At 48.5% G+C, this 12623-nt stretch overlaps 3 protein-coding genes across 3 annotated transcripts; 1 reads left to right on the top strand and 2 right to left on the bottom strand.

The window, feature by feature from the left end:
* Positions 1 to 1012: 1012 nt before the first annotated feature.
* LOC100823969 (probable mitochondrial import receptor subunit TOM20) lies at positions 1013 to 5055 on the bottom strand. Its single transcript, XM_003564904.4, has 6 exons — positions 4833 to 5055; positions 4667 to 4745; positions 3026 to 3195; positions 2541 to 2588; positions 2038 to 2115; positions 1013 to 1576 (listed from the first exon to the last, which is right to left on the bottom strand). The coding sequence occupies exons 1-6, from the start codon at positions 4932 to 4934 to the stop codon at positions 1439 to 1441; spliced, it is 615 nt and encodes a 204-aa protein (XP_003564952.1). The 5' UTR covers positions 4935 to 5055; the 3' UTR covers positions 1013 to 1438.
* Positions 5056 to 5188: 133 nt separating this feature from the next.
* On the top strand, positions 5189 to 8378 carry LOC100823360 (SNF1-related protein kinase regulatory subunit gamma-1). Its single transcript, XM_003564902.4, has 3 exons — positions 5189 to 6361; positions 6435 to 6595; positions 6689 to 8378. Exons 1-3 carry the CDS (start codon positions 5489 to 5491, stop codon positions 6966 to 6968), a joined length of 1314 nt encoding a protein of 437 aa, XP_003564950.1. The 5' UTR covers positions 5189 to 5488; the 3' UTR covers positions 6969 to 8378.
* LOC100823665 (exocyst complex component EXO70B1) lies at positions 8061 to 11346 on the bottom strand. The gene is made up of 2 exons (XM_003564903.4): positions 9140 to 11346; positions 8061 to 8472 (listed from the first exon to the last, which is right to left on the bottom strand). Exon 1 carries the CDS (start codon positions 11168 to 11170, stop codon positions 9161 to 9163), a length of 2010 nt encoding a protein of 669 aa, XP_003564951.1. The 5' UTR covers positions 11171 to 11346; the 3' UTR covers positions 8061 to 8472; positions 9140 to 9160.
* Between the last annotated feature and the right edge of the window lie 1277 nt (positions 11347 to 12623).

The following is a 12623-nucleotide window of genomic DNA, read 5'->3' as shown; positions in this document are numbered from 1 at the left end:
GTGAGAAGGAAGCATTCGCTGCTCTGTTTCGACTTTGGACTGGACTGGATTGGATCCCCCACAAGACATCACCCTCAGCTGCTGCTACTATGCACCTCCTCATTTTTTTTCTGTCCTGGATCGAGAGACCCGGCCGGCCTGTGCACCATGAGTGACATGAGTTGGGTCCTAGGGAAGCACATCCGATGAGCTAGTACTAGGTCTGAGGGGGCAACCGGGCATCATCATCATCCGCTTCCCTACTCCTATGCGATTAACCCCTTTGCCAATTGGCATTCTGGCCATTCGATCTGGACACAGTGACACGGTAGAGAAGTTTTTATTTTTATTTTTTAGAATCACGGTTCAGAAGTAAACTCAGATTCTTTCCGATTTTTATTCCTGCCATAACAAATTTGATTTCTACGTTTCAAAAGTGAGCTATGCTTGTGGTCGTTGTGCATTTCGCCCCCGGAGACCGAATGGACTGGGCAGGCTTGAAACAAGGGGGTCATTGATCCCTGCCATGATGTATGGACGGACGGATGGATATGGGTAGGCCATAGGCCAGGGCTTTTCTTGGTTTGCCAGTAACAGGGTACATGTATAGATGGGTACATGCATTGCCAGTAACATGCCGCGATCAATTCCAAGCCCTCATTTCCGGAATCCGGATCCCCCACACGGCCACACCACAAGGGCACAACACAACGGCCCCAGCCACGAAATTTTGCGTAACCCTGCATGTGCGAGCTCCCACACCTGGAGATGGAGGAGTGGAGACCGCGTGCTTCGCCAAAGTGCAGTGACTGAAGTAAAGGCGATCACTGATTGTTTGGAATACGATTTCCAAAGATACTGTTTTGGCAAGCAATCTCGGACAGTTGAGACTGGAAAATTGGGCTGGAGATTGAGGCCAATGCGTTTCGTGTGCACGTGAGATGGCAGGCCTTGCATGTGCGACAACAGGAGCTGTGTCGTCTCCGAGTTGGCTTCCAACCAACTCGGAAAGAGATGGCACACAGTTTTACGCTGACACAACAAACTGCCTCGGTATCACCAGAAAGGCAGGCAGATTCCATGAGTATGAACATGACAAACGTCGTTTACAATTATTAGGTGCATTCCTGCCAAAAGAATGCCATGAAAAAGCAGCACATGCCGCGGGAGCGCAAACATGAGAAATCCGAATATTATGTGAACACCGGAGATTAAGTCATCAAAACATACTAAAGGTTCTTTGCTAATAAGATAAAGGTATAAGGAAGCATCCAGCCGCTTATGTCAATGACAAGACAAATCTTGTCATGCCTGGAATGGAAGACAATCGTCGAAAATTTCACCACCACAACATGGGAACACCATCTTCTCTTCATAACTTGGCTAAGTCCTAACAAGATTTACGTCCGCGGCACTTAACATACGCATGCCATTTGCAGGTTTTAAAAGTTGAACCACATCACATGTGAGGTGGCGGCGGCGGTGGAGGGGCTTGATTTTTGGACATTGCCACCCAACCAACGATGGCAATACCAAGAATAACCCATCCACCAACATCATACCAGAAATCACTTTCCTTCTTCTTTCTCCTTGGTTGCTGCAAGCCACAATATATTAGGCACAGGAACACAACTAGAGTATACAGCATGTATGAAAGACGGCAAAGAATCAAGGTCAAGAGTGTGGATGAGGCCTAACATATTGCAGGCAGAACACACATAAAAAACTAACGTAGCATATCAAATAGTCGATGAATACAAGGAAACCAATGATAAGTCCCAACGACAAAACAATAAAAACGCCTGCTGTTTATTGCAATTAACTATGCTATATTGATATGTAATAGATGGAGATTAGCCCCAATAAATTACAAAAATGAGGTGGGTATAGGACAAGAGTAAAAGGTAACTGATATATCGACTCAAACACTACAAACCTCCTTTTTTTAACACTGCAAAACGAATTGGCAATGCAAGGAGCCTAGAATATCTCAGGAGTTGCATACAGATCTAAAGAGCAGCTAAGAAAAGGCAAGCAGAATAAAGGTAAACAATATACCCTTGCACTTGAAGTCGAGGGGCCTGCCGCTGCTTGAGATGCCATTTGCCTATGAATCTCCAAATGCAGTTCAGGTGCCTGAGGTAAATGGAAGCAGGTGTTACAGAAAGGCAATTAAAATCTCTACACAAGCATGATATAAGTAGCAAAAATCTAGTGAAATAGAAGGTTTAGAGGATTTTTAGGCCGGAGGCCTATAAGGTTCAGAGTTGTTAGGATTCAAATTCCCCTATTGACTTGGATGTTCTTATGTTGTTAGTAACAAATTTGAGTTAACCCAGTTAAAAAGGTTTCTAAGCAAAAGACGGGACTAACTGTGTTCACAGTACCAAACAAAACAAGGGTCCTGGACTTAACTATGTTGACAGCATGAAATAAAACGAGGATTCTCGATCATGATTACAAACTTGCACTTTGGTCACAGGGCATAGCTGGATGGTTGCACCATAACTTGAGAAAGATAACAGAAATAATGCAAAACATAAAATGAGAACAAAGGGCACCTTGGATGACAAATCTAATGACTTCTTATACAGATCATTTGCTGGATCCTACAAGAAAAGGGACAGTATCTTAGTTTCAAGTTAAACAAACGTTGCATATAAACACATACTCCCTCCGTTCCTTAAAGATTGGCATATTAGCTTCATTAAGACAAGGCTTTGACCACAAATTACTATGTTAAAATGTGGTTTATATGACATGAAACCACAAGTATCATGAAGTACTTTTGATAATGAATCTAACAATACTAATTTCATGTCATATAAACCATACATTGACATAGTAATTTATGGTCAAAGTCTTGTCTTAATGAAAGCTAATATGCCAATCTTTAAGGAATGGAGGGAGTATTTGCAAACATCCTTCCAGAGGCTTATGCGTGGAACAGAGTGCATATGGCGCCTCGGTCATATGAGCTTGGGCCTGCAGGTCAGCCTCCACCATGGAATAATGAAAATGTGTTTGTATGCAAGACTCCGCATACCAGATCAACAGCCTTCTCAAAACAACCAGTTGCTTTTTCAAAGCATTCATTAGCCTGGATGGTGTCTGCAGTGAAAAACCCACGAGAGGTCTGGGCATTCCCCAAGCACCAGAGTGCATCAGCCTTGCTGGGATCAATCTTCAGTGCTTCTTCCAGCTTGGACTCCGCATCTGTAACAAATGAAGCTGGATCAGCATACTTCACTTTTGACCCCATTCTGAAGGTTTGTACCAAGAGATTAAAATCTTCCAGGTTACGCCCAGCGAAACTCTCACACATACGGATGAACTATGAAGACAATGCTACTAGCCTACTACATACAAGCTTAACAAATAATTAGTTTTGAAAGGTCATTGGCTTTTGCTAGCATAAGCTTAAAATGGTAGTCCCTCTGTTTCTAAATACTTGTCGCTGTTTTAGTACAAACTTGCACTAAAACAGCGACAAGTATTTAGGAACGGAGGGAGTATTTGCAATGTGGCCAGTTTAGATTTCCATTCAGTAACTGCTATGATATCTGACAGGTAGTGAATTCCTACATTCTTGAAACACACCTATTGCGTAGTTCTCCAGCAAACAATCTCAAACTAGTTCATGAATGTAAGCACTTCTTTCTTAAGCATAAAGAAAAAATTGTCCGCGCAAAGAAACAGTTACAATAATAAGCTTTTCAAACTCCCTACAGAATTTGGACAGACATCTTACTCCCTTAACCCACCTGTTCGTCCAAATAATCGATCACTACCAATAGCAGTAGCTTCTCAAACCTGAATACAAGAATCGCAACAACACTCCATAAACTATCATGGCATGCAAGGAGCAGTCATCTAACCATTTAGGCAGGCCAAACAAGATGGGACACATCCCAAATGCCTACACTAGCAATAACGTTTTTTCTTCTGTGGTTGCTAATATGATACCAACAACGGAAATACCGGAGCATTTTAGCGCCTAAACCATAATGCTTTTCTCTGTTCTCAAAAAGATCAACATAACTTATTTCATATATATACCTTCAAAAACACTACTATAGGTTATAACATCAGGATGTAAGTGGACTCGTTTGCGGTGTTCCCATGTTGGTCACATCAGCCGCAACGCCAGCATGCATAGCTACACGGCGTGATCAGAAACATACGGCATAAACAGGCTTAGCAGGCTATTCGGACATTGCATGGAGTAACCTCTGCAGAGCTGTAGACCATGTACTACGATGGATTCCAGACTGCAAACAATGACAATCAAGTGTATGCAATGTAAGAGTCCTAACACCAGCATACAACTTATGCATACTGTAAATGTCATTTGCCAGTCAGCATGCGTGCGAGTCCGACCCGACAGTGCAACAAGCTCTACTAACAGGCTAAGCGGGACTAGCAGGATATGTGGAATGTGTCCGCTAATCACGAAGTTGATTTATGTGGTGCAGCAGAAGCGCACCCTGACTAAAACAGGGTAGCCTTTATAAGGATGCTAGAAGACACAACATAAGTGCAAGCAATCAGTTGCAACTGCGCCCAGGTAGAGGATCTATTCCAACCAATTTAGGAGAAAGCAACGAAAGCCACCCCAAACTCCACATGGAAGCAATCAATACCGCCGGTATAACCAGGTCCAGGCGCAAAAATCTCAGGGGCATACCTTCGAGGCACTTGAGGCTATCTTCGCCGTTCTGCATCTGCGACAGCTCCAGCAGCGCGCCGCCCCATCGCGTCAGGTTCTGCGACGCATCACGAAACAACATCAGATCAGACGGGATCGCGTCCACTCAGAACGGAACAGGGAGAAAAAGTAGGAGGATGCGTACGTCGGCGTCGAGGGGGTTCTCCTCGTAGGTGGCCTTGGCGGTCTTACAGGCGAGGTCGAAGAAGAAGAGCCTCTCCGGGTCGTTCATGCTTGCCATGTCCATGGGGTCGTCGGCGGCGGCGAGATCCGGTGCGGCGCCGGGGGCTTAGGGTTTTAGGCCTCGCTTCGATTTGGGGGCGAAGTGTTGTTGAGGTGTGGGGGCTCGGAGGAGTTGTTCTTTGTTGTCCTGGGAGCCAGAGAAGGGGACCGCGGCACCGCTTTGCTCCGTCGCTGCCATGTGGACCCCCCGACAGCCATGACTTGCGAAAGGAGTAGTAGCCGCAAAATATCTCCCGGCCCATCCTGGCTCCGCAGTGGAGTCCGTACTGGGCCGCCCGTAGATTCGACCCATCGGAGGCCCATTAACGATCCATCGAGGAATTTCGTTTCCTTTTTACTCCTTCGAACAACAGAGAAGGAATGTCAGAGAGCCCACAAGTGCCGGGCTGCAAGCCACTTGTCATCTCCCCCTTGTGTTTCTGGCGCGCGAAACCTTGGCGGAAGCACACACATCTGCCACGGTTCTCGGCGGGGAGAAGCGACCAAGCAGAGCCTCCAAGGTCGCGCGCGTAGGAGGATTGAGGAAAGCCAAAGGATCATCCATCCCAAGCGAATCCGATGCAGGCTCGTCGGGAGATCCGGACGCGGGAGGAGCGGCGGGACGATGAGCATGGGCCGGTGCCGGAGACGCCGCTGGGGAGCGCGCGGTGGAGCCCGGAGGCGGAGATCGGGATGCGCGTGGAGGACATCTGGGACAGCCTCGAGCAGTCCCCGGAGCAGCAGCAGCTGAGCCGGGGCGACAAGCTCAACAGCTGCTTCGACGCCATCCCCGTCTCCTCCTTCCCGCAGACCTTCGGTTCCCAGCTGGTGGACATCCCCTCGGACGCGACGCTCGCCGAGGCCGTGGACATCCTGTCCCGCAACCGCATCAACGGCGCGCCCGTCCGCAACGTGGACGCCCCCGACGACGCGTCCTGGATCGACCGCTACATCGGCATCGTCGAGTTCGCGGGGATCGCCGTCTGGCTCCTCCACCAGTCCGAGGCCGGCGCCGGCGCCGCGCTCGGCGCCGACGAGCTCGCCGCCAAGCTCGGCACCGTCGCGCTCGAAGGCCCAAAAGCACAGCCACCGGCGGCGGCGTCGATGGAGGCGGAGGCGGCCGTGGCGGAGGCGTTCGGGTCGCTGCCGTCGTCGGAGCTGTTCAAGCGGACCAAGGTGAAGGACATCTCCGGGTCCTTCCGCTGGGCGCCGTTCCTGGCGCTGCAGAGCTCAGACACCTTCCTCACCATGCTGCTGCTGCTGTCCAAGTACCGGATGAAGAGCCTCCCCGTGGTGGACATCGGGGAGGGAACCATCAGCAACATCATCACCCAGGCGGCAGTCGTGCACATGCTCTCCGAGTGCGTCGGGCTCAGCTGGTTCGAGGACTGGGGCACCAAGACGCTCTCCGACCTCGGGCTCCCCATCATGAAGCCCAGCAGGCTCGTCAAGGTAGGTATTCCTCATTAAAATTTCAATGGACCATTTTCGATGCCCAATGCCGACGATGGTTTGCTTGCTGGAGGTTCGGGAGGACGAGTCGGCGCTCAAGGCGTTCCGGCAGATGAGGAAGCGGGGCGTGGGGGGCATCCCGGTGGTGGACGGCGCCGACAAGCCCATGGGCAGCATCATGATCAAGGACGTCAAGCACCTGCTCACGGCATCGGAGGCCAACAGAGACTACAGGTGATGAGCTAGATCAAATCATCATTCATAGATCAGATCACAGCCTGATGATTAATGGAACTTGATCCTTACCGGTTGGATGATAAAGCGCAGGACGCTGACGGCGAAGGAGTTCATCGCGAGCGCGCGGCAGAGCTCGGGGGAGAAGCAGATGAGCATCATAACGTGCACCGGGGACGACACGGTGAAGGACATTATCCTCAGGCTGGACGCGGAGAAGAGGCAGAGGATCTACGTGGTGGACGCGGAAGGCAACCTGGACGGACTCATCACGCTCAGGGACATCATCGCCAAGCTCGTCTACGAGCCGCCGGGCTACTTTGGGGACTTCTTCAACGGCGTCATCCCCATGCCACAGAACAGCAGGGTCTGAAGTTCTGAACAAACTGACAAAGCTTTTTTTTTTTCCTCCTCACTCCTAGGCAAGATCGATCAGGATAATCTCTCTGTTTGTTCTGTTTTGTGTAGGGATACTTGGTACTTTTCCTTCTCATTTCTTTTCTCTAGTGTTCATTAATTGGGCTCCTTAGCAACTTCAGCTAAATTTCTTAAGGTTTTTCTTTGTCACTTCTGCATAGCTAGCTAGCTTATCATAATTGAGGAACACTGGCTCTGTTGATGTTCTTAGCTGACCGAGTTCAATAACACCTGGAATGTAGGTGTAGCCATGCCAGGTTTACTTCTCAACATGTGTTGTTCATTATGTTCCAACGTCAGAGGACCCTATAGGCATTGCTAGATAATATCAGAAACTAGCGATAAAAACTGCTGGAATACCACATTCGCCACTATTCCAGACTCTGCTGAAAGTCTGAAACTGTAGAACACAGCATAAGCACTCAGCACAGGGTAGATAAAACTGTATACTCCATCCGATACATGACAAGTGAGTACAAAGTTATTGTACTAACTCCGAGACACTTGTTGTGAATCGGAGGAAGCATATTGTATCTGTAAATCATCTCTCGTCACATTTTTCTACACTATACAAGATATGAAATCATGAATAGTCACCCTAATACTTTGGCATTCTGCATGTTATCTCCTCGACCATGCAACAACTAACATACGAAAAACAAAGATCCCTGACATATATCAAACAGGGCAATAAAGACAAGGAGCAAACATCTCAGATAAAATATCAGTATAACACAATAATAAATGGAAGAAAACTGCACAAGCTGAAAAGCCCGCTCTGTGAACTGATAAGATTAAGAACACAATAATAAATGGAAGAAAAGTGCACAATCTGAAAACCCTGCTCTATGAACTGACAAGATTAAGAACACAATAATAAATGGAAGAAAACTGCACAGGCTGAAAACCCCGCTCTATGAACGGACAAGATTAAGAACAGTAAAAGCATCAGGAAATTGTTACACCGCCTTATGATCGAAGTTGAAGAACATATGCAAAAGGATTCAGTGCTATCAGTCAACATTTTTAAGTTATCATACTTTCTGCAAGCAACCAACTAAACTGAAGATAACAAAATTTGCACTAAGGTAAAAGTGAACAACTGAACATAACTGCTGGTATAAAATGTACATAAAATGCCAACCACCGACCGGCAACCATTCTTCTGAAGTCCAACAAGTCAACAATCAACAAAAGGTAAACTGTAAGAATAGCAGTTACACAGTTCACCGCAGGGTCCTAAATTCCATGTGGAAGCCCAAGCACAAATGTCAGCACCCACCATGAAACAATCAAGATGTCTGTTTGCTTTGCAATTTACCACATTTACGCCCCTCTAGTCAAAACTGATTTCTCCATCTTCAAACCTCAAAAGAATGTTGGCAGAGCAAGTTCCCTAGTACGGGGACTGAATGAATATTGCTAGGGACTTGTAACCACCAACATTGATATGAACATCCCTGAACATATAAATAAGGTTGTTAAGTTTGTTGATCATGCTCAAGTAAATCCATGACTAAAAAGAACGACAATAACAACAACTCATAATGTTTTGGAGAGTTTCCCTGCTTCATAAACTTTGTGATTTTATTGACTTGCTAATAATTCGTCTAACAAGGACAATATACCATCTGAAAACTAGATCACTGCACCAGAGAAAATGCTACTTATGCAGAATTCATATTACTGGTTCAAATATGCAGTAGTTTTTAGAGCTTTTTCAGGAGAAATTTAGAACAATAAGACCATCTCAAAGTTATAAATTTCAAAGTTTCACTAAGGAGCATAACAAACCATTGTAAGTTGAGAAATAAAAATTTGTCACTACGCTAGATACATACACACTATAAATTACAAAATCACCAGAATAATGTACACTCCAGCTATACTTTTATAATTGGCAGTTGGCAAGGTAATATGGGGATGCAATTTCTGTAATACCACAACAGTTGGTTCCTGAATAATATTTAGCCAAGTATCTCCCCAAACATTCAATTGAAGAGCAAGTACCATTATGATCTTGCAAATTTAACCAACAAATTAGCAAAAAGAAAATCCTGACTGCAAAACCTTCTACCAATGTATATGAACTATCAATGAATACACAATCTAGGAGTTAGCACTCACCTTGAAATGTAGACAGATTGATTAAGCATTCAATCTTTTCCCTTCAAAGAAATCTGAGACCTGGTTCTCCACATCCTCAGGGTTGTACTTTATATACTTCGCAAAATTCCTTCCCCCCTCTAGCTGGCCTCGGAACCTTCCAACAAACGAGCGGTATGCTGGAAGGACCTTCTCTGAGATAGAAATTTTCAACTCCTCTCTTAACTGAGGATCCACAACCCTCCATGCTGTCTGTGTCCTGTATAACTCCTCGTAAGTCAAGTTGAAGTTCTTGAACCTTTCTTTCAGTGCAGCCTTGAGTGCACTCGATGAACCTGTTGCCTGTGGCAACCCATCGTCCCTCAGACAAGCTAATACCCTAGTCCATGAGGATCGGAGGTAACCTGTGGAGTACCTCCTTATCTGACCACGGCGCTTGCGGATCCAGTTATCCCCAAGCAATGTCTTTAGCTCTGAATCCTTCACCTTCTGCACAATGTACCACAGATTGTTCATCAGAAATATGTTCTGCAGTGCCTCATCATCATACAGCTTCGATTTATCCTCAATCTTGTCCAACAGATTTGTGATCAGTATGAGCACACAGTGTCCAAGTGGAGTCATATCCACATTTTCACCCCCAGTTTCCAGCTCAGACTCACAGCCATCAAGCAGATCGTTCAGCCAGCGGCTGTAATCAGCAAGCAGTCGTACATAGTTCATGACGTAGCGCGTGAGCGGGTGGATCTCGCCACCAGGCAGTGGTCTGCGAGAAGTCTCCCCACGTATCGCATTGGCAAACTCAGCAACCGTGCCTCGGACTGCATCCCCTAGCCTCACGAGTATCCCCTCTGCCTCTTCCTTGATGAAATCCCTCGCCTCACCAGAGAACAATGCCTCGAGCTCTGGCAGCAACTCAGCTAACGCCTCATACATGCCAAGAATACGGAACAGCTTCTCAGAGGATCTCTTCCCGATCGCAATGGCATCACCAAAGTTGAGCAGCTGCAGGACACACCCCTTGGCCGCCTCAGTAAAGCACTCCTCCTCGGCATCAGCGTCGGACGCAAGGATCTGGCTACAGATGCGGCGCTCCTCGGCAAGAAGGCCCTGGACAACGACCTTGAGCGCCTGGATCCACTTCTTCATCTTGCCGTCCAGGACGCCCCATTCCACGCGCTGCACCTCCTCCAGGCTCATCTTGTCGACCCCAAGCACGGCAAGGCACTCCATAAGCGTGTCCCGGCGCACCTCGCTGTAGACCTGGCAAAGCTCAGGCGAATACCCAGCGCGCAGCATGACGTCCGCGATGTCCCTGAGGGCGCTGACCGTGTCCGGGGCAATGAGGTAGGGCGAGATCTCGCCGTCCGAGACCGAGCTCCATCTGCCCGCGCCCGCAGATTCGTCCCCCTCTTCACCGTGGCTCGCGAAGGAGGGGCAGTCCAGGTCGCCGGCTGCGGAGTAGAAGGTGGGTACCGTGAGCGAGAGCCGGCGGAGGAGGGAGGCGTGCAGGTCCTCGGCGGCGAGCGACGAGGTCCCGCGGATCAGCAGCTGGCGGAACTCCTCCTCGAGCCGCGCCATGGCGACCTGCAGCGCCGCCTCCACGCGCGGCCCCGCCGCGCCCACGAGGCACGCGGCGGCGCCGAGGTACTCCTCCGCGTCCTCCGACGACTCGAACACCAGCCGGTCCCCCGCCGCGGGGGAATCCCACTGCTCCACCACCCGCACCGCCTCCTCCACCGCCGCGTCCCTCTCGTCGTCCTCGTCGTCGCCGCCGCCGCTAGGGCCAGGGCCCTCCCGCTGGTAGTCGTCCTCCTCCCCGTAGGCCCCGCCCCCGCCCTCGCCCTCATCCTCCGGGACGGAGCCGCATCCGGGACCGGCGTTGGGTGGAGCCGGGAAGAGGTCGGACATGAGGGAGAAGCGGTTGTCGAAGCCCGAGAGGATGCGGATCATGTCGTCCGCGGCGTTCTTGGAGTTGGCGAGCGACTTGACGATGTGCTGCGCCGCCGCGATCACCTTCTCCTGCCCGTCGGCAGGCGGCGCCGCCGCCATCCCCGCCCCCGCCGCGCTTTGCTTGCTTGCTTCGGATCGGAAGACGAGGAGGATGTCGTGGTGCGGAAGGGGATCAGTTCGCGTGCTGTAGGGGGGAGGAAGAGGAAGAGGAAGGGAAGGTGACCACTATTTACCAGCGTCCGGGGCTAATCCGCTGAGCTGGCTGGGTTTGAGCAAGTCGTCGGGTGGTTTAGATGTCTCGATTAAAATTGCTTGGACTAATAATCTCCCTCTCTCTCGGCCTCATCACTTCTTCGCTTTTCATCGTACGGATACGGATGGATCCGATTCGCTCTTCTGCCCGGCGACTTTGCATCATCTGATTACATGTTCTGATCTTCTCCAATCACTCACTCCAGCTGACCGACAAAGTACCCTGCGCTCGTGGCTTGTTTGACTGCCCTCGTTTCGAAATGAATCCAAAATTTTATCAGGATCTTATTCAGTTGAATTTGAATCTGAATTTCAAAATCATGTTTGTTTGTCGCATGAATTTGTAAAATGAGAGATAAAAACCATAGGAAGAGGATGGAGTCTGAGGTGATGTATAAGTGCGATTTCACAAAAACTCAGATCGTGTTCCTGTGCTTTAATTCTATGTTAGCAAAACAAATTGTTTACTGAAATCTAAAATATTTCAGTATTCGAGACCAAAATGAAGATAACGTAAGATGGATTCAGACAGACAAAAGGAAGAACACAAGATATGCGCTGCACACGTTACAACGTCTGGTACGAACAGGCGAGCAGCAGCTTGAAATGAAAAAAGACAAGGAATACGATAAGCAGCAGCAGATACACGCCACCGCATTTCTTTTCAGCTTTGCTTTGCATAGGCCTCGTGTGGGTTTGGCTTTGTTTTCGGCCCTCGCCGTATAGCCTATATGGATCATCGCATTGTTCCCCGGATAAGTGCCAACAACCAGTACTCTCATGTCTAAATTAAGCATTGACAACGAAAGGATTTTCTGTGTTTGGTCGTTCCTGGTCGGTTCTGCTCCCGGAGACGATTGCATCACATCATCACATGCATTTTCGTGGCCTTTTCGTGCGTCCGTCTCCTTGACCGTTCGATATGCCGCACCTTCGGAGCTGGAGCATTTAGTAGAGCCTAGGGGAATAAGGGGATGCTTATGGTTGACTCCTTCGTCCGTTGCCTCAAGAATGATCAATAGTTTTTTTTTTCCCATTTGATACCAAGAAGTGCTTTCGGGTGTTCATTTTTGGTGGTCAATAATGAAGCAATGCAACACAGCAATGGTCAAAAGGTTTGTGTTGGATTATCTCAAGGTCCCCCGTACGACTAGTCAAAGTATGTATACAATTGATTCATCCATAAATAATCCATTGCGTTGCATGCATGTATGGTGAGATGCTTTGGCCTTTTGGAAAGTTTCTTTGGCTACAAAAGAACATGAGACCGGTCAGTCAGGAGGACGTACCTTGTGGTGTG

Source organism: Brachypodium distachyon, chromosome 2, assembly GCF_000005505.3.
Source record: "Brachypodium distachyon strain Bd21 chromosome 2, Brachypodium_distachyon_v3.0, whole genome shotgun sequence".
Classification (NCBI taxonomy): Eukaryota; Viridiplantae; Streptophyta; class Magnoliopsida; order Poales; family Poaceae; genus Brachypodium; species Brachypodium distachyon.
The sequence above is the reverse complement of the archived record's forward strand: the minus strand, read 5'-3'. Positions and strand labels throughout refer to the sequence as shown.

Bases quoted from the DNA above. Each gene is read 5' to 3' on its own strand.
- LOC100823969 (XM_003564904.4), bottom strand. From the start codon at position 4,934: ATGGACATGGCAAGCATGAACGACCCGGAGAGGCTCTTCTTCTTCGAC. The intron at 4,746-4,832 runs GTACGCATCCTC...GATGCGTCGCAG, and splicing joins AGAACCCCCTCGACGCCGAC to AACCTGACGCGATGGGGCGG. The intron at 2,116-2,540 runs GTGCCCTTTGTT...CATTTACCTCAG, and splicing joins CATTAGATTTGTCATCCAAG to GCACCTGAACTGCATTTGGA.
- LOC100823665 (XM_003564903.4), bottom strand. From the start codon at position 11,170: ATGGCGGCGGCGCCGCCTGCCGACGGGCAGGAGAAGGTGATCGCGGCG.
- LOC100823360 (XM_003564902.4), top strand. From the start codon at position 5,489: ATGCAGGCTCGTCGGGAGATCCGGACGCGGGAGGAGCGGCGGGACGAT. The intron at 6,362-6,434 runs GTAGGTATTCCT...TGCTTGCTGGAG, and splicing joins AGCCCAGCAGGCTCGTCAAG to GTTCGGGAGGACGAGTCGGC. The intron at 6,596-6,688 runs GTGATGAGCTAG...GATAAAGCGCAG, and splicing joins GAGGCCAACAGAGACTACAG to GACGCTGACGGCGAAGGAGT.